We start from the raw sequence: 25,748 nt of genomic DNA, 5'->3' as shown, positions 1-25,748 counted from the left end.
TCTCCCACCCTTTAGAAAGCTTACTCATTTCCCTTTGAATCATGGGCTGCATCTTCCAGTCGGCGAGCGGGGGGGGCAGGGCCTGCTCGCCAACGCATCAAATGACGCGGGGTGACGTCGAGCGTGTGTCCTTAAGGTTGGCGGGCAGGCGAAGAAGCCAGGCGGCCTTCAGAAAAAACATGAAACTTCATCCATGGGTGGGATGAGGTTTCATGAGGGATTTAAAATGTTTATAAAATGTTGAAATAAAAGAAATCGACATGTCCCAGCTCAATTGACAGTGTCACATGAGGGGACAGGTCAGGAATTTTTTTTCTCATCTTAATTGACTGTTCGAAACCTGAGCCAATCTCCCTGAGGCAGCTCTTTGTCTCAGGGGGATCTGTGCTCTCTTTCGCACACATGCGCGAAAGAGAGCACTCCCGGCTCAGGGAATCCCCCTGCCCGCACAGGGAGCACATAGCGCTTCCTGGCACACGTCACGCTAGGCGGGCCTTAATTGGCCCGCCCACGTAAAATGGCGGCACACCCCCGACCGGGGTCACCGATTGGGAACCTGCCCGCTCCCGCACAACCCCAACGGGGGGAAGATCCTGCCCCATGCTTTTGGCCAACTTTCCTAACTCTTCTAATATCACTCATCATCTGTTCCTTCTGAAAAACATTTGGTATGTTTACTATATTAAAATCCCAACATGAATACAAGCTGTTGTGCTTGTAAGTAAATTGCATTGGAGAAATGAATAGTTCAGATGCTATTCAGATGATTATCTGAAAAATTAAGTTTAAATTGTTAACTTAAAGCAGTGGTATTTGTACAACACCCTGAGTGCCACTTGCAGCACCTTTGCTATTACCTATAGCCTCCTTTTATTGTTTCTATCCACTTAAATTAGCTGACATTCAATGCTGGTATCTCTTTTCTTGCCCTCAACGAAACAAGACAAGGAATTGCAATACAAAAACAGAATTACCTGGAAAAACTCAGCAAGTCTGGCAGCATCGGCGGAGAAGAAATCAGTTAACGTTTCGAGCCTTCATGGCCCTTTGGCAGAACTGCAGCATAGTTTCAACAAGGGAGAAATATAAATTGGTTTAAGGTGGGTGGGCCCCACCCACCTTAAACCAATTTATATTTCTCCCTTGTTGAAACTATGCTGCAGTTCTGCCAAAGGGCCATGAAGGCTCGAAACGTTAACTGATTTCTTCTCCGCCGATGCTGCCAGACTTGCTGAGTTTTTCCAGGTAATTCTGTTTTTGTTTTGGATTTCCAGCATCCGCAGTAGCTTTTAGCTTTTTGTTTTTAAGGAATTGCAATGACAAGGCATGACACTGACAGGGTTGTCCTTGCTTCTAAAAAGCAAGTCAAAGGCTTTACAAGATTGGCATTATTTAATAGAATTTGTTGTACTATAATTTTATGTTTTCTTTATAGGAGACAATGTCTGGCCTCCACAGCAATATGGCAGCATATCACACGAGGAACTGTGATCAGAGAACCTTTTCCAATTGCTCCATGGTGCAGTGTGTTGGACTTTTCCTGATGGTTGCCATTTGGAAGAAGCTGCTTTAGTCAACCGACCTTGAACATCATTTGCCTGTTATCCATAATGTGTAATAGATAGTGATTTAAAAAATAAATTATACCAGGTATAGCAACTTGCCAACTGTTGCACAGTATTAGCATTCTCCCTTGAGTAAATGTGATTGAGCTCCCACTTCAGAGACTAGAGCATAAAATCTTGGCTGATACTCCACTTCAGTACTTAGGGAATGCAGCACAGTTTGATGTACCACCTTTCAGATGTGAACTGAAGCTCCAAGAGCTCCCAGGGCAGATTTAAAAATCCTTTGAAGACGAGTAAGGGAGTTTTTGTGGTGTTTTGGCCATGGCTTAGTGGGTAGCTCTCTAGCCTCTGAGTCAGAAGGCTGTGAATTCAAGTCCCATTTCAAGGCTGAGGGAGTGCTGCACTGTCAGTGGTGCTGTCTTTCGGATGAGATGTTAAAGACGTAAGAGACCCCTTGGTATTATTTCAAAGACAAACTAGTGAATTATCCCTGGTGTCCTGGCCCTCAATCAACATTACATAAACAGGTTATCTGGTCATCATCACATTGATTTTTATGGGAGTCCATTGTGCACAAGGTGGCTTTTGCGTTTGCTACACTTCAAATAGTACTTCATTAGTTGTAAAGCACTTTGGGATGTCAGGTGGTTGTGAAAGGTGCTATATAAATGCAATTCTTTCTTGCTTTATATTATCATTCAACCAACATCATTAAAAACAGATTATTTCCTAATTTATTTCACAATTGCTTTTGGGAGCTTGCTGTGCATATATTGGCTGGAACATTTCCCTACATTACTACAGTGACCGTGGGGAGAGGAAAAGTGCTTGGAAACACACCACCCTGCACCTTTGTCTTGATCCACTTTCTCACATTTCGCAGTGCCTGGATCTGACCACACAGAATGGACCTACCCATATCTAGGTGGTCACGTGCAAGTGAGAGAAATACATCATCCAGCCTATTTACAGGCACAGGCATCAGTTGAATGATGGACAAAGAAACACTTGTTGGTCCAGGTGTCCAGGGTTCTAAGGTTGGTTGGGGAGGATGTGTGGGGCTGAAATGTTCCCCCTGCAGTGTCAATGCTATCTTCATCAGAAATTGTCTTGCATATGTTCCAGGAGAAAAGATCAAAGTTAACAACAAAACAAATCATCAGCTTGGAGACCATCACCACTCCTATACTTTATCAGTCTTCCAGGCCTTACACAACAAAACTTGAACTCCATTTTGTGAGGACTCTCCAGTGGAGGCCGGGGACCTCCCTTCTGCATTTAAATGATTCTGAAGCAGCAGGCTTGACCAGGGTCAGTGTTGCATATCCACAGTTGAAGAAATATACCTTACCATCATTGGAAATGCGCCCCAACCAAAAAGGGATAAAAAAGTCAAGACCATATCCTATCTAAATCAATGCCACCACTGTTCCCCTCAATGCACCAGCAGGAAAACACTTCTACCCAAGCTGGAATGTAGCTTTCCTGATGGTGAAAAGAAAAATAGCCTATCTTGGAATTCTGAAATAATAACAAGAAAATGTCAGAAATGAGTCTGCCAGCATCTGAAAAAGATAGGTTAATATTTCAGATGTGACCCTTCATCAGAAACGTTGTTTCTTAAACTTACATAATTTTCTCAAGATGCTGGATTCGTTGGTTATTTAGTTTTTGTTGCTCTTTCATCAATGACTCATTCTCCATTGCTAATCCAGCATTCCAATCCTTTGCTAAAAAATCTCTATGAAAGGAACAAGTAACGCAAAATTCTATTTATTCAATGTAGCCAAACAAATCTGATAGCAATGTGGTAATATTCAATGCTGAAAACTAATTGATGTTACATAAAACTATACCAATCCTTGCAATGGTGGTCCTTATTAAGGAGTGGGAGATGAAAATAAGAACATAAGAACATAAGAACTAGGAGCAGGAGTAGGCAATTCAGCCCCTCAAACCTGCCCCGCCATTCGTTACGATCATGGCTGATCTCATTTTGGCCTCAACTCCAATTTCCCGCCCTCTCCCCATAACCTTTCAATACATTACTAATTAAAAATCTGTCTATCTCCTCCTTAAATTTATTCAGCGTCCTGGCATCCACTGCACTCTGAGGTAGTGAATTCCACAGATACATGACCCTTTGGGATATTGGTATCGGCCAGCACACTGGTTTCCTGTCACTATTCCCAGCAATAACAGTGATTTAGCTCGTTAAAGAGCTCATTAAGAACTCATTGACAGTCATGTTTAGATTTTGGCGGGGACAAATAGGCTGCAGGCTGGGTTTGAGGTAGATCAGGTGGAGTCAGATACACAGCAGGGAGACAGTCGTGGCCAGACTAGGGATAGGGCCCCAGGGAAGGCAAAATGGCATAGAGGGGAACCAGCCATTGGTACACAGGTGCCATTGTGTCAGTGCAGGATGTGGAGAGAGTAGTCAAAGATCATTTGGACTATGTAGGAGATTGTCATCTTGCTGACATCGCAGGGGCATAAGAGGAGGGGGAGCAAAGCTGCCAAACACAATTGGGAGCACAAGAAAGGCAGCAGCTGGCAATGCAAGTGTGACTCTCAGACTTTGGGTCCACTGGCGATAAGCAGCAACATCCTCTGCAGGAAGGGCAGAGGAGAGGAATGAAGGGCAAGAAGACCATGGAGGCCATGCTCTTAGCATAGGATCTACCACTGAAGACAGAGGTGACCGAGAACTAGTTCTGCAGGAGACTGCGACTCTCCAGGCAGATGGTTACAGAGATTTGTGCCCTTGTTGCCAAAGAGCTCACATATTGCGGCACTGCTGGCCATACCCTGCCAATAGTCATAAAAGTCACTGCAGCCTTGAACTTGTTTCAGTCACACTCCTGTTCCTGCCACCGCAGTAGCTAATATACCCTCTAACCAATTAATAGCCCACCCCTGTGAAAATTGGGGGCTGTGAGTGCTTTCCCCCAGGGGCGGGACCAGGATCAAGACCAAGAAACAGTTCTGATATCCATTTCCTGCTCCTGGAAGTAAAATCCTGCCCTAGTGAACAAGCATCAATATTCTACAATCACAATAAAGAAGCCCTTAATTATCTATGTGTGCTATCAGAGCTCAGGCTCAGAATTAGTATCTGTGGCTCAAAGGCATAAGTCACCAGCTTTCAAAAATAAAGTTACGACTTTTTTATACATATAGAAAATAAAAAAACACAAGAAAATATATGAAGACACCTATCCAAAAAAGAGTCAATTATGTACAACACTAGTGTTGATTAGAGAATAAGATACATGTACAGATTCAGTAACACATTTGGTATAATGTCAAACACATAGGATGAAAAAATTAAGAGAAGGTAACAGGAATCATTTGTCTGTTCTCTCAAAGTGGGACAGAGTAGACATCTAATAAATCCTTTTGCAGTCACTCTAAAATGCCAAAACAGGCAGTTTCAGTTGTCCATGGGCCATTTCTCAAATGGAATTTGGGAACCTGTGTTGAGGAGGGAGGAAAGAACGAAGGGGTGAATCTCTCAGATTTATTGGATCACCACAACAGAGGCAGATCAACGGATCTCCATTATTCAGGTGACAGGGTTAAAATCCCTTGCAACCTCACCTCAAATATTTGCGATATTAAAAATTAACAATGTACGGGGAAAGGGCAGCTGAGGCAGACTAAAAGATGGCTATTTTAGACAACTGGCACAAGTGTGATGGACTGAATGTTCTCTTTCATATTTATAAGGTTCTATGGCCCAACTGTTCCTCAGCAGAAGGTTTTTATTAAGATCAGTAGTGATTAACACTTCTGCAACTCCAATAATCAATGTCAAAAAACTTACAAGTACAAAATATTGTTCCTACAATGATTTCTGTATACCCGTATGCTAATTTCACGTGGACATATGAAAACCACAACAATGTAAAGGTGAAGATAATGCGGAGATACAGTAGGAGGCAAATTAAGAATTGGTAGTTAATGTGTTTGGATTTTAAAAGCGTGAAAACTGCAGTGGGAAGGAAAGGCTGAGTGAGGTAAAGGGCCTTCTGGTTTTGAGGTTCTGTAAAGTAAATTAACTTGATTTCAACACAATGAGCTTGTAAGGAGAGGAAATACACACAGTGGCATTTTGTAGCTTAAGATGAGTGACAGCAAAGTTCCAAGGTGCGATGACCAAAAAAAAAATTGATAAAGATGGTGGGCCATTTTTAATATTAAAATCTTCTCAAGGGCAATTAGGGATGGGCAATAAATGCTGGCCTGGTCTAGTGCGACACTCACATTCCATGAACGAATATAAAAAAAATCAAATTAACCTGCCCAGCATAACCATTAAAAAGTTATTTTCTCATACAATTGTAGATCTTGTAACGCAGAGACCTACTTGAATTTCTGTAGGATGTCATTCTTCTTGAGAAGATTCAACTCTTGCACTTTAGCATTATGTTTCTGCCGCTCTGACATCTCTTCCATCAGATCAGCCTCCATCAGATTCACATACAGTTTATTCATTGCTCTTTGATTTGCCAGCAAGGCCTGGTTTACCAGCTGTGCCAAATCAGGACAGAATTAAATATTGTGATTTGGCTTATTTAGTGCAAATATGTTTTTTATATTACACTTAAACCATATTTTGCTCTAATTTTGAGCCTGCACTCCTACTTCATTGTCTCAACTTGTTGTCATGACCAGCAATCATCAGCACTTCCACCCTAGTGTTATTTTGCTTAAAATGCTCTTGTGAAAGAATCAAACTTTGGAAGGACAAACCCTGTAACTGCACTACTATAACGCACCCACAATTACTGAAACCCAGATGGACACGCTGGAATGGGGAACCATAGGATAATTGACGATAATTCATCAACTGGGTGGGAGGTGATAATGAAGTGCCTCAACTATCCATTTTTACAGTGCCTCATACTGTAATGCTGTTGGTTAGAGATTGTCTTGTACAAAATTAAGCTTACGTGATGCCATGTCATATTACTTTAGTGACATTCTGAATAAGAATAGTGACTCAAAGACACTCCATTCATAATATCAATGCTGTCATCAAACCTGTCAACATTGGGCAGAGCCTTAGTCACAATTAAGCATGAGGTGTCCATTCATGTGAAAATATAAAGATGGTGGAAGGCTGAGCCTGTTGCATGGGCTGTGATGACCCACGATGGCCAAGAAGCTCTAATATATTCATCTACTCTCCTCTTTCTTCCCTAGACGAGACAGGCTGGATCCATCCGGTAAGTGCAAATATAACACTGCTTGTGAACCAGGAAGAGCAACAGTGCTTCCTCCAGGCCTAATAAGCTTATCTGTAAACAGTCCCCACCTCCATGATCTTCCCTGACCAATGTTCCTATTCAACTGCATGCATGTGCAGCCAAGCAGCAGCCGGAGTACATAGTTCCATATTACTACTGCACAGTTGCACAAAAAATGTAAAAGATACTGTGAACTGAATAAAACTGGCCACGCACAACAAAATTTTGCAAGAAACATTGCCTGACCCCCTCACTATTGTTGTCCCCCCCAACTAACCTTCACTGACTCCCTCCACCCCTTCCCCACAATTACAGTTCTGAAATGTGTAGCATTGATATAATTATTTTGTTCTTACCATGGCTTCTTTATCTATAAATCGATAAATATCACTTGACGGTATATAAGCGATCTTATCTAAAGCCTCCAAGCAGTCCTTAAACACAGCTGTTATCTGAATCACAAAGATACATTTATATTATTGAAATTCTCTGCATATTACTATTGTATCATTTTGACCAATTAGAACACTTAAACCAGCAACTACTGATCCTTAACCTATCAGATCCCAGAGACACATCAGGAAGAGGTAAGGCAGATCCAAATCAATCACTCCTGCTCCCATTTTTTATGTTATGTCCTTATGACAACATTGACATTGGAGACCAAATTATATTAAATAGTATATGATTTCTAATCAACAGAATCAAAAGGATTTCCCCATCAGCCTCTAAGTTCCCACAGGTAACCGGGCCAGTTTAATTACCAGGAGGTGGTCTCCTGGTGGCAGACTGTTTTGGAGGTAGGGGGTGGGGGTGGGGGCAGGGGCAGGCAGCACTCCTGGTAGGTCTAGGGGCCATCCCTGTTCGCCTGGGTGCTGCAGCAGCCACATGCAGCCCTGTAGAGGGGTTCGCCCCGCATATGCTATATGGCTGCAAAAGTCATTTATAATTTAAACTTTCAACAAGTTGGAGAATGGTGGCACCACCAATTTGAAGCACACTATCCCTCATCTACCTTCTATTGCAGCCTGCTGCTCCTGTCAAGCTTGAAGGCCTCCAATTGGCCCTCTAGCTTCAAGAGTGTGTCTGCCATCCTTAATTGGATAGCGAACCTACCCTCTGGCCATTAATTGGCTGCCCTGGGGAAAATCACAATGACTGACCATTTCCAATGCAGAACAGGCTTCTGACCCACATTGAATCTGATGGCAGGGTTTAGAATCCATACAGGGAAAATCCTGCTCAATGTTTCAGATTGAAGAACTTTCAGCAGTAATGAAGAAATGATAAAAAAGTCATTGACCTGAAATGTTTGCCAGGATTTAATGCCCTCCCCCATGGCAAGTTTGGAATCAGCGGGGTCATTTAATCAGGAGATTAGTCAGGGGATCCCACCACCTTCCCGCCTCCACCCTGATTAAGTCTGTGGCGGAATTGAGGCCCTTAAGCGGCCAATTAATTCACACTTAAGGACCTCATCCCGTGGTGAATGGGGGTGCTCGCCATGTGGGAAGCAAGGCAAGCAAACATGGGTAGAGTTGCTTGGTGGTCCCTCATTCAAAGGCACTCAGTGCCTGATCGAGGGACCCAGCATCGGGAAGGGGAGTTCTGCTGAGAGTCTCTCTCTGCCATGGCTGCCGACTCCACCCTGCCGTAACCCCCAACCCACAACCTCAATTCCACCATCACTCACCCGTGGCCCAAGATCCAGCAACGATCCCAGACCTCAGGTGGGTGTCATACCAGCAGCAGCCAGTGCCTCCCTGATGGTGCTGTCATTCAATAGAGCTGCAGGCCTCTAATTGGTTGGCAGCTTTCAGCGGGTGGGACTTCTGCCCCTGAGGTCCTTGATCCTGGCGAAAGACTCGTCATTGACCTGTCAAGTGCCTGAGTGGCACATGATTTGGTGGGCCTTTCCGGAAAGAGGCAATGTAGGGCTATCACCAGCTCTTCAGCCAGTAGCCGAGATGCCCCATCCCCTCCATAAGATTCAGGATATTTACTCTTTTTCTCACTCCATAGTTGCTGCCTGACCTGCTGAGTATTTCTAGAGCTTTCTGTTTTTATTTCAGATTTCCAACAAGACAATATCAAACCATTGTGCCAGCTACCCAAATGGAAATAGCCCCATCATTACAGGGGATCATTCTTGTCACTATAACTAACATGAAGAACATGATAATAAGTCAACAATTACAGAAAACGAGGAATTAAATGATAAAGCGTCAGATGGAAATCCACCTTGTGAAGCATCTGGGATCATTTTACATGATTGCCTGGGATTTCTGTTTGAAAACGGGATTTCGTCAAATGATTGACGGAGGGATTTGTAGGTAGCCCCAAAACTCAAGCAACATGAAACTCAAAAGGTAAGGAGGTTTGCACAGGGGCAAGCAAAATATGGAGCACGCAGAAAACAGAATTCCGGCAATAACTCAAAAACTATTTACCTGCTTCACTCTTTCTTTTTCAAACTCTTTGTAAGTTCGATCAAGTTCTTTGATCAATTTCCTCCTATGCAGTGACTGGCTCACAATAGCCTCCCACATTTCTTGCAGATTCTACAAACAGAAATAAAGTTTTGCCAGATAAAGATGTTGGGTCTTTTTTTTAAACTTTGTATTAAGAGAGCCAGGGAGAAGAAGCAACACTAAAAAGGTGTAGGTCTTTAAAAAATATAGCTGTGTATCGCTGAAAAAAGCTATATGTTGCCGAAGCTTTTCATTTTGCACTCATCAGCACAATTTGCAACAATACCAAATGTAAAGGGAACAACAATTTATACTTCCTGAGAATGCAGATTGGTTGGCAAGTGGAATCTGATTGGTAGAGGTGTTGCCATGGAGAATACACAATTAACTGATGACTGACAGTTAACTGCAAGCTTTGTTTAAATTCAAACCAGATAGGTCAACTTTGATTGGTCAAGGCATTGCCCTGGGGAATGAACCAGAGAATGGCTGTCATCTATTTTGTTTAGTTTAAACAGGTGCAATGTGTGTACACGCTCTTTCTGTCTGCAAAGAAATATAGCTGATTAGTGACTGAGTACACACCTGGGAGTTTAGTGAGTGGATGAGTTTGGTGGGGAGGGAAAGGAGGTGTTCCTTTCCTTTTGCTTTTTCTACCTTTTTCATCCTGCAGGAGTTGGTTCTTACTCTACTACAATGAAAGAAGATAGCTGTTTGGTGAGTATCTGGTGAGTGGTTAAGGTCTATTCCAGTCCTAAGGTCTAACATAGTATATGAATTGGTGGTAAAGTTAATAAAATATATTACAAAGGAAAATAAATAAGTGAATATAATTATGTAGTTAATTAAAACATATGAAGGATGGCAGGACAGGTGGTGTGTCAAGGCTGCAGCTTTTAGGAGCTGCTGGATGCTAGTGTGATCTAGGGAAAACAAGTATTCAGTAAGTGTTTGTGGCTTGAGGAGCTTCAGCTCAGAATCACTGAGCTGGAGGCCAAGCTGCAGACACTGCAACACATCAGGAAGGGGAAAATTACCTGGATGCTTTGTACCAGGGGGCAATTACACCTCTCAAGACAGGAACTTCTGATTTGGTCAGTGGTTAGGGACAAGAGAGTGTGACTGCAAGTGAAGCAGGTACAGGGACCCAGAGGGCAGGAGTTTAAGAGCCTCAGCCTTTGCAATTGTCCAATAAGTTTGAGGTTTTCTCAGCTTGTTTGGATATGAGTGGGGACTGCAGAGTGGACGAGCAAACTGACCATGGTACCGTGGTATGTGAAGCCATTCCAGTGGGGGAATAAAAAGGAATGTAGTGGTAACAGGGGAGAATATAATGAGGGGGATTGATGCTGTTCTCTGCAGCAAAGAGCGAGGGTCCAGACAGCTGCGTTGCCTGTCCGGTGCCAGGATTCAGGACATCTTCTCAGGGCTTAAGAGGGACTTGCAGTGGGAGGGTGCAGTTGCTGTGGTCCATTCAGGTACCAATGAAATAGGTAGAACTAGGAAAGAGGTTCTGCATAGAGAATGAGAGGAGCCAGGAACTAAATTAAAAAGCAGAAACTCAAAGATACCTGAGCCACGTGCAAATTGGCATAGGGTCCATAAAATTAGAGAGGTGAATGCTTAGCTCAAAGACTGCTGTGGGAGAAGTGGGTTCCACTTCATGGGGCACTGGCACCAGTACTGGGGAAAGTGGGGGCTGTACTCTTGGGACGGTGTACACCTGAACCATTCTGGGACCAGTGTACTAGCGAGCTGCATAATTAAGGAAGTAGAGAGGGTTTTAAACTAAATAGTGGGGGCTAGGGATCAAATCTGGGAAGATATGGTAAATCAAACAGTAGAGACAAGGCAAAAAAGAAAGGCATTAATGTGGGAAATGATAAACAGACCATGACAGGAAGGGACAGAGAGTACAGGGAGTAGAAATCTAAGACTAAAACAGCAGATAAGTCTAAATGTTATAAAAATAATAAAAGGACAAAGCAAAAGGCTCCATATCTAAATGCACGTAGCATTCGAAACAAAACAGATGAGCTCATAGCGCAAATAGAAATAAATAAGTACGATCTGATAGCCGTTACAGAGACATGGCTGCAGAATGATATAGACTGGGACCTGAATATTGACATTTAGGAAGGACAGGAAGCTAGGAAAAGATGGAGGGATGGCTTTGTTAATTAATGATGGCATTAGCACATTAGAGATGGATGACCTAAGTTCAGGAAACCAGGATGTAGAAACAGTTTGGGGAGAGATGAGAAATGATAAAGGCAAGAAGTCACTTGTGGGGGTGGTGTACAGGCCTCCTAACAGTGACCATATGGTAGGACAGGGAATAAAGGAAGAAATAATGGGAGCTTTACAGAAAGGTATGGTGATAATCATGGGGGATTTTAATCTACATATAGACTAGAACAATCAGGTGGGCAAAAGAAGCCTAGATGAGGAACTCATAGAATGTTTTCAGCATAGTTTCTTAGAACAGCACGTTCTGGAGCTAACCAGATAGCAGGCTATACTAGACCTGGTTTTGTGCAATAAGATGGGATTAATTAATGACTTCATAGTGGAAGCACAACTAGATAGTAGCGGTCATAAGATGTTTGAATTTTCCATTCAGTTTGAGGGAGAGCAGAGCGGGTCCAAGACTCGTATTTTAAACTTAAGTAAGGGCAATTATGAGGGCGTGCAAACAGACCTAGCTAAAATGAACTGGCAAATGAGGTTAAGGGATTGGCCAATAGAAATGCAGTGGCAGACATTTAAAGGGGTATTTCAGAATACACATAATAGATACATTCGAATGAGAAAAAAAAATTCCAAGGGGAGGACCCACCATCCACAGATAACTAAAAAAGTTAAAGATAGTATCAAACTTAAAGAAAACGAATAGAATTGTGCAAAGATGGGTGGCAGGGCAGAAGATTGAACAGAATATAAAAAAAGCAAAAAATGACCAAAAGCTTGATAAGGATGGAAAAATTACTGTATGAGAGAAAGCTAACTAGGAATATAAAGACAGATAGTAAGAGTTTCTATAGATATTTAAAAAATAAAGGAGTTAAAAAAGTGAGTATTGGTCCCTTTGGATCCTTATTAATGGCAAATAAGGAGATAGCGGATGAATTGAAAGGTGTTTTGCATTGGTCTTCACTATCGAGGATTCAAGTAACATCCCAGAAATAGCTGTAAGTCAGGAAATGGATGGGAGGAAAGAACTCAGGAATATTACAATCACCAGGGAAGTGGTGCTGAGCAAATTGTTAGGAGCTGTGGGCTGACAAGTCCCCGGGTCCTGATGGACTTCATCCTAAGGTGGCTAATGAGATAGTTGATGTGTTGCTTTTAATTTTCCAAAGTTCCCTAGATTTGGTGAAGGTTTCATTAGTGAATGTAATATAGTGGAAAATATGGAATGGAAAATAGTGAATGTAACTCCTTTATTCAAAAAGGGAGGGAGACAGAAAGCAGGAAACTACAGGCCAGTTAGCTTAACATCTGTCATAGGGAAGATGTTAGAAGCAATTATCAAAGCCATTATAGCAGGGCACTTAGAAAAATTCAGGCTAATCAGGCAGTCAACATGGTTTTGTGAAAGAGGAATCATGCTTATCTAATTTATTGGAGTTCTTTGAAGAAGTAACATATGCTGTGGATAAAGGAGAACCAGTGGGTGTACTGTATTTAGATTTTCAGAAGCATTTGATAAGGTACCATATCAGAGGTTATTGAGGAAAATAAAAGCTCTTGGTGTAGGGGGTAACACACTGGCATGGATAGATGATTGGCTAGCTAACAAGAAGAGTCATGTTAAACTTGAAACATTAACTCTGTTTCTCTCTCCACAGATGCTGCCAGACCTGCTGAGTTTTTCCAGCATTTTCTGTTTTTATTACTTTAAAAGAGAGAAATTCATTCAAAATTTTCCACCATGTTAAAAAAAAAATCATTTAACTACAAGGCAATAAAAGTGTAAATCATCCAGAACCTTTGAAGAATCAGTAACAAAAACCACAAGCCCATGAAACCACTTACCTTTGTGATACTGCAAAGATTATGAGCCCTGGCAACATTCCATCAATAGTACTCAAGACTTGTGCTCCAGAACTAGCTGTGCCCCTCGCCAAGCTGTTCCAATACAGCTACACATTGGCATCTACCCAACAATGTGAAAAATTGCCCAAGTATGGCCAGTCCACAAAAAGCAACACAAATCAAACCTGGCCATACTGCCCCATCAGTCTACTCTCAATCATCAGCAAAGTGATAGAAAGTGTCATCAACAGTGCTATCAAGTGACACTTACTCAGCAATAGCCTGCTCACTGATGCTCAATTTGGGTTCCACCAGGGCCACTCAGCTCCTGACCTCATTACAGCCTTGGTCCAAACATGGAAAAAAGAGCTGAACTCAAAAGGTGAGGTGAGAGTGACGGCCCCTGACATAAAGGCAGCATTTGACTGAGTGTCGCATCAAGAGGCCCTAGCAAAACTGAAGTCAATGGGAATCAGGGAGAAAACTCTCCACTGGCTGGAGTCATATCGAGCACAAAGGTTGTGGTTGTTGGAGGTCAAACATCTCAGGGACATGCAGAAATGCCTTAGGGTAATGTCCTTAGCCCAACCATCTTCAGCTGTTTCATCAATAATCTTCCCTCCATCATAAGGTCAGAAGTGGGGATGTTTAGGGATGATTGCACAATGTTCAACATCATTTGCAACTCCTCAGATACTGAAGCAGTCCGTGTCCATATGCAGCAAGACCTGGACAATATTCAGGCTTGGCCTGATATGTGGCAAGTAACACTCACACCTCATAAGTGCCAGGCAATGACCATCTCCAACAAGAGAAAATCTAACTATCTCCCCTTGATATTCAATACCATTACCATTGCTGAATCCCCCACAATCAACATCCTGGGGATTACCATTGACCAGAAACTAAACTGGACCAGCCATATAAATACTGTGGCTACAATATCAGGTCAGAGGCTGGGAACTCTGTCAATAGCAACTTGCTTCCTGATTCCCAAAGCCTGTCCACCATCTACAAGGCACATGTCAGGAGTGTGATGGAATACTTTCTACTTGCTTGGATGAGTGCAGCTCCAACAACACTCAAGAAGCTTGACACATCCAGAACAAAGCAGCCCACTTGATTGTCACCCCATCCACCACCTTCAACATTCACTCCCTCCACCACTGATGCAGTGGCAGCGGTGTATACCACCTATAAGATGCACTGCAGCAACTCACCAAGGCACCTTCGGCAGCACCTTCCAAACCCGTGTCCTCTACCATCTAGAAGGACAAGGGCAGCAGGTGAATAGGAACACCACCACCTACAAGTTCCCCTCCAAGTCACACATCATCCTGAATTGGATCTATACTGTTGTTCTTTCACTGTCTCTGGGTCAGAATCCTGAAACTCCCTTCCTAACAGCACTGTGGATGTTCCTACATGGACGGCAGCAGTTCAAGAAGGCAGCTTGCCAGAACCTTCTCAAGGGCAATTAGGGATGGGCAATAAGTGCCGGCCTAGCCAGTGACGCCCATTTCCCATGAATGAATAATAAATAAAAATGTAAAATTGACTGTAGAGATCAGAGGCTCAGAGCTGTCAATCTGGGGTGCAGCTGTTTCAACAAAAATAATGGTTGTCTGGGCTCTCAACCAAGCATACATACATGCATTACTTCTGTTAAAACAGTTGGGCCTCAGGGAAAACATTGCTTAATTGACAGTTCAGGCTCTTTGATCTCTGCAGTCAATTTCACAATGTTTATTTACACAAGGTTAAGTGGTTTCAAGGGCTTGTGGTTTTTGTTATTGATATTTAAAAGGTCTGGATTATTGAAACTTTTATTGCCTTGCAGTGAAATGACTTTTTTTTAACATATTGGAAAGTTATGAATGAATTACTTACTTTAAAGCTTTTTTTACACGTCCTACTGTCACAATAATCTTCATTGGTTCTATACAAGGTATAGTGGATGAATGAGCATGGAAGTCCTATAGCTTGTCATTGGGACATGAAGAGCCATAGTGGGTGGGTGAAGGGCATAGCTTGGCTTTGGGGATATGAAGGGCCATGGGGGATGTGTGGAAGGGCATAACTTGGCAATGGGGGCATGAAGTGGACTTTTGAATTCACCTCTTAGAAGGTCCCCTCAGGCAGACTAGGGCTCACGACACCTCTGAGGGGCCATGAACCACGGCTTTTTAAAAACCTGACCTGACTCCACGAAAGTTGTGGAGAAGTGGAAGGTGGCTATCTCTGCATTGGATCCAGCAAGTTCAGGAGTGCCCGGTGTGGGCTTTTGACAGGAACCTGCCTGCACCCTTCAAAGGGACTCCTGAAAATCAGACAGCCCAGTAATGTGGTCAGGAATCCTGGAATCAGGACCCGCTGCCATTTTTAAAGGCTCCCAAGTTACCTCGACTAAGTGAAAATTCAGCCCAATCTATCAGTCATTTCATTCAAATGTTTTTGTATGTTACAACTTGTGCTGTAACCTTGCATTAGAATTATCAAAATAATTTTCTTTTCACTTTATACACTGAACAAAATATATTCATATGCATTCAAAAAATTTTGCATCGACATAAAAATCTTTGAGAACTGCAGCTCCAATATCTTAGGTATGAATCATTGTGGGGTTTTTTTCCAGATCATATATGAATAGTTTTATAGTAACAGGCCACATCATTATTCACTTGATAACGTTTTGCAGTAGCTAACTAATTACAAACAAGAGAGAAATCCTCAGGGAAGTGAAGTCTGTCACAGCCACTGTGTTTTCCAACATTAATCAGTACGGTAACAGGAAAACTTGATGAAGATAAGTGCTTCATTTAATTTGATGTTATTGGTTGCTGGCAGGACAGAAAGAAAGACAACTTATATTTATATAACGGCTAAAATGTTTTAAGGCATTTCATAGGAACATTATAAAACAAAATATGGCACTGAGCAGCCCAGGGGAACATTAGGTCAGATGACCAAAAGCTTGGTCAAAGAGGTAGGTTGTAAGAGGTGTTTAAACCAAGGTAGAAAGATGGAGAGATGTAGGGAGTAGAGCTTGGGGCCTAGGCCACTGAAAACATGGCCATTAATGGTGGAGCAATTAAAATTGGGGGTGAACAAGATGCCAGACTTTGAGGAGGACAGATATCTTGGAGGGTTGTGAGACTGAAGAAAATTGCAGAGATAGGGAGGGTGAGGCTTTAGAGAGATTTGAAAACAAGAATGAGAACTTTAAATCAAGACGTTGCTTGACCAGGAGCCAACAAGCACAGGGGGATTGGTGAATGGGACGTGGTGTGAGTTAAGACACTGGCAGCAGAGTTTTAGATGACCTTAAGTTTATGAAGGATAGAATGTTGGAGACCAGCATGGAGTGTATGGAATAGTTAGGCCTCGAGGTACCAAAGATGAGGGTCTCAACAGTAGATGAGCTGGGACGGGATGGTCAGACAATGTTGTAGAAGTGGAGAAAGGCAGTCTTAGAAATGGTATAAATATGAGATAGGAAGCTCGTCTTAGAGTCAAATGTGACATTGAAGGTTGCTAACAGACTGGTTTAACCTCAGACTGTTGCCAGGGAGAGGGTTGGAATCATAGCTGGAATGTTGACAAAGAATTGGAGAATGTGACTGGGAAACCAACAGTCAAGTCACATACCTCACTGGCTAGAGAAAAAAGTACATTGTGTCCCAGGTACACTTGAGGGCTCCCATAACTAAGACTAGAAGACATATTGAGTACGGATAGTACAGTTATTTAATTTGATAAATTTCCTTGCTTTTTTATGATTTAGTCTCTATAAGTTATGCTCCTCTAAATAAGGGGCATGTTTGTTAGATTTTATTTTGTTCTTTGTTGACAACGGGGCAACCCAGTCCCTCCTCATTGTTTATTAAGAAAAGTCATTCCTCCAAAAGCCTACTGCAGGTTCCACCAACCTTTGATTCAGCAAGCAATTGATAACCCTACATTTGAAGATGGAGTACTTTACATAACTTTCAAACTGCTGTATGATCCCTCCTGTTGACTGTAAAATGGAATTAGAAATTAAGAGAGCTTAGAACTGTACCTCAAATGTTGATATAGACCTATCGCTGACGTGTTCTGTCTTTAACCACAGTTCCTGAATGGTTTGGTAAGACACCTCCATTTCCTGCAGTAGGTGTTCTGCAGCTTCAATAAAGCGCATCTCCAATTTCTAGGAAAGTCAAACAACAAAATTTATTTCTACCCTTAAAATATAAATAAGAAAAAGACTGCACTTAGGACCAAAGGTGAGGCGTGGGAAGCTCTGAACAGGCGAGTGACAATGGTCAGCTTTGATCAGTAACTGGTAAATGGGTCATTCTGTTGGAAGGAAGACTGGCCTGGTTATCACAAATGACTCACTGGTTGCAATAGGATTACTTCTTTAAAATGATATTATAATTTGTTTTTAGAACACTGATTTTATCACATAGCTGTGATAAAAGCTATTTTCTAAGTTCTCTCCCAATTCACTTACAGCTGCACTTTCAAAATCCCACTGTCTAGCCTTTGGCTTTCCCCAAACCCTCTGTTTGTGAAGTCAATTTTAAAGTGAGTCACAGCAAGCTCTCCTGAGGGTTAAATCAGAAGGATTGTTTATTCATGCATTCAAACCTGGGGATGGTCATCAGAACTACATACACACACAAGCACACATGAAAGAGGTACAAAAGGAAATAGTTTTACAACTAGGAATAACTTACAACAAAAAAAAACAAAGATATGGATATTAGTTCATGTAAATTTCAAAGTCCAGTGAAGGTTCCTTCATATAGGAGTTAAAGTTCAGGCGGGTTCAGCTAGCTGAAAGCAGGAGCTGCTGAATTCCTTCAAAGTTGGTGATGATGCAGCAAGATGGCATTTGTATACAGAGACTTGGCCCACTCTACAGGTGATGATAGGAATCTTCCAGAGAACCAGGCTTTGAGGAGGTTTAGACTTGAGACAGGTTTTGTTGTCAGCCTGGAGTCCTACTTTGGTGTTGACAGGTTGGATGTTAACAGCAGGCTGCCCTGGGAGTCCAGGAATGTAATATTAAAACTTTCCAAAGGCCAAAGGAGCTTAGGTCATGTGGTGTTGCCCACTGATCAGTCAGTTTCAGGTTAACAATCAGCTTCTATATCTCTGGTTAAAATCCATTGTTCACCTTAGGAGATCGATGGTGGCTATTAGTGTCTCCGCAGGTATAACAAGTTTCAAGGCTCTCTCGTTTTTACAAGTCTAGGCTGGAGAGACAGACTGTCTGCTGCTCCCTTGTTTCATTTATTGTAATGGGTCCACACAATGACAGGTGTGAGATTCCATAAGGATTGGGGTTGAGCTTTACCCTGTAATTACTATTGGAAGTTGCCAGAACTGTAACCAACCTGCAAGTCATGCAACCTGTAGCAGCCATGTTTTTGGTCCAGCAAAGTCCATTTTTAAATAAGCAGAAAGTAAGGTTTGATTTACACAGCATATTATCTCTTTCATGTCTTATGGACATGACAATACCCTATCAATTGATAATGGAAACTTGAAGAAAACCAAGACTATAAAATGTGATCTAACGAATGCTCTAGGCATGGAAGTGAAGACAACACAGTGCAAATAACAACAAAGGAATTTTTAAAGTTTCTTGAGATGTGCCTGGCAGCTAGTAGATTAGTCTTAGTGGTTTGTACAATAATGTAACGTCTTACACAAGGCTTTACCTCAAGAAAATTCTGGCATATCATAGGAAAGGGTGGATCAGGAGGTTAATTTGAGTGGGGATGATGGTGGTTTCACAGTAATAACAAATAATGTTGCATTGGCCAGTAGATTTTTCTTCCCCTGCCTGGTTTCTCAGTGTGCACAGAATTTTTGCCCACACCATCCTGCTCTCAAGCCAATTTTTCTGGCAGGCAGTTCAGGAGAGGACCAGCTAGTAGCTTGTTAAGATAATTTAAAGGCCAACTGAGGTCAATTATCAGAGGCATTGGCCTCCAGGCCTTCTGCAACTTCAGGAACAAAGTTGTCTGGAGACGGCGTCCTGTCAGCAAATCAGGGGGCCAGTGCTTTAGGAGGCCTCTGAGGCCCCACCCCCGCTTACCTGGCCATAGCTGGGGCCACAGGCTGCTCATTGAAGGGGCGCTCTTCCCTCCACAATGATTGTCCAGCATCTGTGCCAAATTTTATTTCAAAGTTAAAATTGCTGAGAGAGCATCTCAAGATGGAGTTGCCCTCTCTCTCCCTTACCTGCAAAGGCAGGCTGCAGCTCCTTCCATGCTGGAGGGCCTTCTAATAGACTCCAGTTTCAAGAGTCAGTGTGCCATCCTAAATTGGATGGCCAGCCCACCTGCCAATTCACGCAAAATCACTAATATAAAATAAAAAACAGAAAATGTTGGAAAGACTCAGGAAGTCTGGCAGCATACGTGATGAGAGAAACAGAGCAATTTTTTCAGGTCAATGACATTTCATCAGGCAAAATCTCTGCCGGGTGACTGTTCCTGACCCGGTGCGGTGTCGGGACCTCCATTTGACCTCGACGTCGGAGTGCTGACCCAATCCTGACCTGATACACTGTGCTTTCACGATTCACTGTGCAACAATTATCACCAAATGGCGGACGACGCCGGTGGTAGAGGAGGTTTCCGCGGTGGCTTTGGCTCCGGTGGCCGTGGGCGGGGCCGAGGCCGCGGTAGGGGACGTGGCAGGGGCCGTGGTGCTCGTGATGGAAAGGCTGAAGATAAGGAGTGGGTGCCAGTAACTAAGCTTGGGCTTTTGGTAAAGGATATGAAGATCAAAACTCTGGAGGAAATTTACCTCTTCTCCCTTCCTATCAAGGAGTCTGAAATCATTGACTTCTTCCTGGGATCGGCCTTGAAGGACGACGTTCTCAAGATCATGCCTGTCCAGAAGCAAACCCGTGCTGGTCAACGCACAAGGTTCAAGGCTTTTGTTGCTATTGGTGACTATAACGGACATGTTGGACCGGGTGTCAAGTGTTCCAAGGAAGTGGCCACTGCCATTCGTGGAGCTATTATTCTGGCAAAGCTGTCAATCATCCCTGTAAGGATGGGTTACTGGGGTAACAAAATTGGAAAGCCACATACCGTACCATGCAAGGTGACTGGTCGTTGCGGTTCAGTCTTGGTGCGTCTTATCCCTGCACCTCGTGGTACTGGTATTGTCTCAGCCCCTGTACCCAAGAAACTGCTTCAGATGGCTGGTATCGACGATTGCTACACCTCAGCCAGAGGCTGCACAGCCACACTGGGCAACTTTGCTAAAGCTACTTTTGATGCCATCTCTAAGACCTACAGTTACCTGACCCCAGATCTGTGGAAAGAGACTGTGTTTACCAAGGCCCCATACCAGGAATTCACTGATCATCTGGCCAAGACCCACACCCGTGTATCTGTCCAAAGGTCCCAGTCGGCTGTTGCTCCAGCAACATAAAAGTATTTTATACAAAGAATAAAATAAAGACCTGTTGCCCATGAAAAAAAAATATTTAAACAAAATAACCAAAACCAACCAAAAAAAAGTTAACTTAATCCTTTGCAACAATGTGATGCTTTAAATGGATACCAAGAGTCCCTTTATTGCCAACTCAGCTTCGAATTTAGTAGAATAAAAATGCGATACTTTGTCTTTAGGTTGAAACCCCAGGCATGCTGTCATGGTATGTGAATAGAAATGAAAGAAACATACATCTCTTCAACATTTGGAGGCTGAGCATTATTACAGAAAGCATTAAACCCACTTTCCTGATGGAAGAAATGTTTTCGTACCTCACTGATGGTGGCCAGTTCTTCTTCCATCTTCATTACTGTTGTCTCATGGCTTTTCTGCTTACTAAAAGTCAGCTGCTGAATTACGCCAGAACCCATCTTTTTAGTAACTGCAGTTAAAGGAAAAGACCATGTTGAGCGACATGTTTTAAATATAGTACCTTGTACAATATCTGCAGTTTTGTAGAAAAGTGGTAACTTCAAGATTTGAAAGTTTCAAGGTAATGAAGGGAATTGACAAGAGTTGAAGTAAAATTGAGAAAGTTAAATCACAATTAATACTGAATCTTTCATATTAAAGCATCCAATTATGTTCCACCCAATGAATTAAAGTGCAAAGATTGTTGTAACATAGACAAACAAGACAGTTCCTCTGTGGCAGGAATATCCCATGACAAGCCATGAAATGAACGGCTAGCTAATTTGTTTTTCCATGGCATGGATAGAGTGAGGGATGTTGTATCGGACATTTGGAAAACTGTCTGCCCTTTTATGGTTTGTCCACCTGAACCATCGGAACAGGTAGATTGGTCAATCAAAGACCTCAACAATGGATGGCACCTCTAACAATGCAACATTCCCTCAGGGCTACACCAGTGCCTCTAAACTATAAGATGCATTCAAGCTGTGGTGTGGGTCTCCATGCTACATTCTCCTGACATGTGGGCAAAAAGACAAACAACTAAGCAAAGCTGAAATTTAGGAATAAGTTCGAAATAAGGATGGGAAGAGAAGTCAGGTGGAACTTATTCACATTGAAATGAACAAGATAAATGGTTTCTGGAAATAATTGGATAAAATTCTGTAGAGTAGGGATTGAAGGATAAGCTGAAAAGATCAGTTAGTTTATTAATAAAGGGTGAGGGGTGTGGCCTTTCTTTGTTGATGTTATCTTTACAAATTTTCTTTTAATTTTATTGCACAATAACATGTTGTAATTGCTATCAAGCTTTTTTATAATTTTGATTCAAATACCTCTGCTCAATGAGAGATCTCCATTTTTGAACACTGTTGCCAACCTTGAGCTTGGATTATATCTTTTCAATTCCTTCTTAATAAATTCAGAATCAGTTCTTCAGTAGGCGGGATTTTAAATCTCAGATGAGAAGCCAGCAGGCTGCCTGCCCAGAAGCTGCAGTACAAGGCATTTTAGTGGCTGGGCCTTATCAACATTCTGTCGGCCAGCTTTCCATCTGAAAAGGGTGGGCAGAGATGGCTTTCCTGCTTTGGGCCTACGAAGATCGAGAAGCCAAGAGATCACTGGTTGGGGAGATCGTGGGTTGGGGGAAGGGGAACTTACAGTGGAGGCAGCCTAAGTTGTTTAGTGGGGCCAGGAGTGTCAAGAAGATATAATAATGTTATTGGAAATTATTTTTTAAAATAGAGTTCTAGTGGGGTCTGTGTCTGTGTGTGTCTTAATTGGATTAAAGCCAGCTAGTCTGGGAGCTTTGATGTATTGCAGTTTTGAGATGTTAATTAGGCGAACGTAAGGAGGGTAGAAGGTAAAGTGTAAATTTGCATTTGTTAAAAGAAACCATTCAAAACTACAGGTGAAATCTTGCACCTAGCTAGAAGGCGCCAAGCAATGCGTTTATTTTTTTCAGCTTACTAATAAAATTAGTGGGATGAAAGGATGTTATTGTTAGAAGAGGTAAAGTTAAAAACGTAGTGATACAGTGGAAAATTTACATTCAGAGAGAAAGATATGTATAAAGGAGAAAGGAGAGTGAGTGTAAGGTAGAGGCATTTTAAGATCCAACAAGTGTGAGAAGTCTCCAGCTTGTAAGCCTCCAGTCTGTCTGCAAGGACCCTGAGCTGAAAGAAACTAATTTTGAATGCGACTGTCCAAGGTCTGCTTTGCCAGAGGTATGTTAATTCTATGGCCAGGATTTTTCAGTCGGCGTGCAGAGGCAGGCCCGACACACCAGTGGGTAAAATGACGCATGATGACGTCGGGCATGTGTTCTGACGTCATTGCGTTGTCTCGCGATGTTTCGCTTGGCGGGCCCGCGTAGGAGTCGGCTGCCCACCTGCCAATAATTGATAGGCCTATTAAGGCCATTAATGAATTGATTAATGTCAAGTTAACGCTGCCCATCCAATCTTATGGTTGGCGGGCAGGCGAAAGGCCAAGCGGCCTTCCACGAGTGGGATGAGGTTTCCTAAAGCTTTTATGAATTAAATAAAAAGTTTTCCTGAAAAATAAAAACGTGTCCCATCTTATGTGACTGTGTCACATGAGGGGACATGTTTCATTACATTTTTATTGATTTTGGGCAGAATTTAGCCCTCGAAGGGCGAGCGGGTCCCACCGGCTCGGCAGCGGGCGGACAGCCAAACCCGCTGCCGAAACAGGGCCCGCTGCCATTTTGAGTGGGTGGGCCAATTAAGGCCCACCCAGCGGCCTGCCTGACAGGAAGCGCTATGCACTTCCTGTGCGGGGGGAGGAGGGAATCTCCAACTGTCAAAGTGCGCTATTTCGCGCATGCGCACGAAAGAGCACACTGCTCCCTGAGGCAAAGTGCTGTCTCAGGGAGTTTACTGACAGGTAAGAAAAGTCAAAAAATAGAGAAATATTAAAATTATTAACATGTCCCCCTCATGTGACAATGTCACACGAGATGGGACATGTTAATAAGAAACCCATAAAGTTTATTAAATTTTTAAAAAACGGACATGAAACTTCATCCCGCCAGTGGATGAAGTTTCATGAATAATCTGGAGCCCGTTGGGGCTCCTGGCCTGCCCACCAGCCTTAAGCTTGGACGGGCAGGGTCTTTAACAAGGTGAATTAGCCTGACAATGGCCTTAATTGGCCATTGACAGGTCAGCGGGTGGACAGCTGATTTCGCTGTCCACCCGCCTTCCTGAAGATTTAAATGGACCGGGATGACGTCGGGGGTTCCTCCCGACATCATCCTGCGTCATTTTCCCTTCAGTGAGCGGGCCCCGCCCCCAAATCGCCGAGGGGAAAATCCTTCAGTTGATTTATTATTTTCAAAAGCGCTTCAATCTCCCTGAGGCAGCTCCATGCCTCAGGGAGATTGAAGCGCTCTTTTGCGTGCATGCACAAAAGAGTGCTGGCCCCAACTCTCTCTCCTCCCCCCGCCCGCACAGGTAGTGCTGAACGCTACTGCTCACGTATTATGCTGGACGAGCCTTAATTGGCTGGCCCGCCCGCGTATAATGGCGGTGTGGTGCCGAACGTGGGCGGCAGTCAGCTCCGCGACCGCCCCCGTCCACTTCCACCGAGCCCGCCTGACGCGGGAAATATTCAGGCCTATGAGTTTTACTGTTGCCTTAATGGGGTGTAACAGAGAGTCAGATTAATTTGGGGATTTTTGTAGTAATTATAGTAGTAATTTTGTAGATGTATGTGTTTACAACCTTTCTTGCATTAATAAATGTCTAATTTAGCTTTATAAGAACCTCTTGAGACTTGGTGGTCTTATTACTACTGAATTCAAAGCCTGCATCTCGAAACATACAAATTGCAAAAATGGTTAATGACAGTTGTTTCGAGTTTCCCTCTGGGATTTGAACAACTCCGCCTTTATCATCGGCTGTGTCATAATAGAGGAGCACTTAAAGGTGAGTCTTAGGATCCTCACTGCCAGCTTTTACTGAACAGGCACCCCACATGGTAGACAACTAAAACAGAATGGCAATTTAATTATATATGTGAGTCTCCTGTCAAAGTCAAGCCAATAAACCTGTTAAATAACATTAAAATAGCAGTAAAAAATAAATTAAAACGGGGTGGGAAACAAGTGCAGTTTTATATATTAAAAGGGCCCAATGCATAGTTGAAGTGGATGCCTCCAGTGTCGAGCAGTATGCCCTTGTGAAGGTAGTGTTGGTAACATATTTGGAAGAAACAGGGCAGTATGCCATAACCCACCATTTTCAGGGCGTCATCATTGTCATTCTATCAGACAGGAGGCATCATATTCTCCCCACAAGGAGTGAAAATTAATGGAAGTAGTGGGGCAGCAGAATTTGCCACAGCATCTCTGGGATGGTGCAAAGTAAAAAAAAATCAGCTACGAATTGTGCTTCTTCCCACTATCCAGAGGTGCCTGCTGAAAAGTCCTTCTGTGTAAATGTCAAATGAGGACAGGAGCAGGTGTAAGGCTAACCCGAAGGCCCTACATTCAATGTCCGTTAATGCGGTTACTGCTCTCAGCCTGAGCAGCAGTTGGGTTGCTACAATTTTGCTCCAGTGTCCCTAAGCTCAGGCACAGGAAAATGAATCAGTGTTCCTGCTCCTCTTGGTCCTTACTAGCACGTCAGCCTGTGGACATCAGGTGAGAATAGAATCAGGCTCACCTGTTAAGTACTCTCAGGAAAACAGCCTACTGACTCACATTGTCTGGGCTCGCACATAAAGGCCATTTATGTGAGATACCAAAGTGCTGCCAGTTTCTGTGGAACAGCACCCCAATTTGAAACAATACCTTCGGGGGCTGAAGGGGAGAAAATTGGAGAAAAATACCCATTAAAATGACTGTTCAGAATGCATAAGATCAAAATATACTTACCCACTACATCAGGAAGACCTTTCACCTCCATCACTGCATTGTTCAGCTCGACAACCTCTTTAGGTTTAATGGCTGAGAGGACTGCATCTCTGCAACA

The 25,748-nt window shown here is 42.9% G+C and overlaps 1 protein-coding gene and 1 pseudogene across 1 annotated transcript in view; one reads left to right on the top strand and one right to left on the bottom strand.

Moving 5' to 3' along the window:
• ccdc180 (coiled-coil domain containing 180) overlaps positions 1 to 25,748 on the bottom strand; it is a 154,095-nt gene that overhangs the window by 115,378 nt on the left and 12,969 nt on the right. The window contains exons 4-10 of the mRNA XM_078551273.1: positions 25,652 to 25,740; positions 21,111 to 21,220; positions 17,393 to 17,521; positions 9,274 to 9,384; positions 7,180 to 7,275; positions 5,941 to 6,104; positions 3,199 to 3,309 (exon numbers count right to left, since the gene is read on the bottom strand). Of these exons, the coding sequence (XP_078407399.1) occupies positions 3,199 to 3,309; positions 5,941 to 6,104; positions 7,180 to 7,275; positions 9,274 to 9,384; positions 17,393 to 17,521; positions 21,111 to 21,220; positions 25,652 to 25,740 (810 nt within the window). The remainder of the gene's footprint in view (positions 1 to 3,198; positions 3,310 to 5,940; positions 6,105 to 7,179; positions 7,276 to 9,273; positions 9,385 to 17,392; positions 17,522 to 21,110; positions 21,221 to 25,651; positions 25,741 to 25,748) is intronic.
• LOC144685492 (small ribosomal subunit protein uS5 pseudogene) lies at positions 19,928 to 20,827 on the top strand (annotated as a pseudogene).

This window comes from Cetorhinus maximus, chromosome 10, assembly GCF_964194155.1.
Source record: "Cetorhinus maximus chromosome 10, sCetMax3.hap1.1, whole genome shotgun sequence".
Lineage (NCBI taxonomy): Eukaryota > Metazoa > Chordata > Chondrichthyes > Lamniformes > Cetorhinidae > Cetorhinus > Cetorhinus maximus.
Note: the sequence above shows the minus strand (reverse complement) of the source record. Positions and strands in the feature narration are given on the sequence as shown.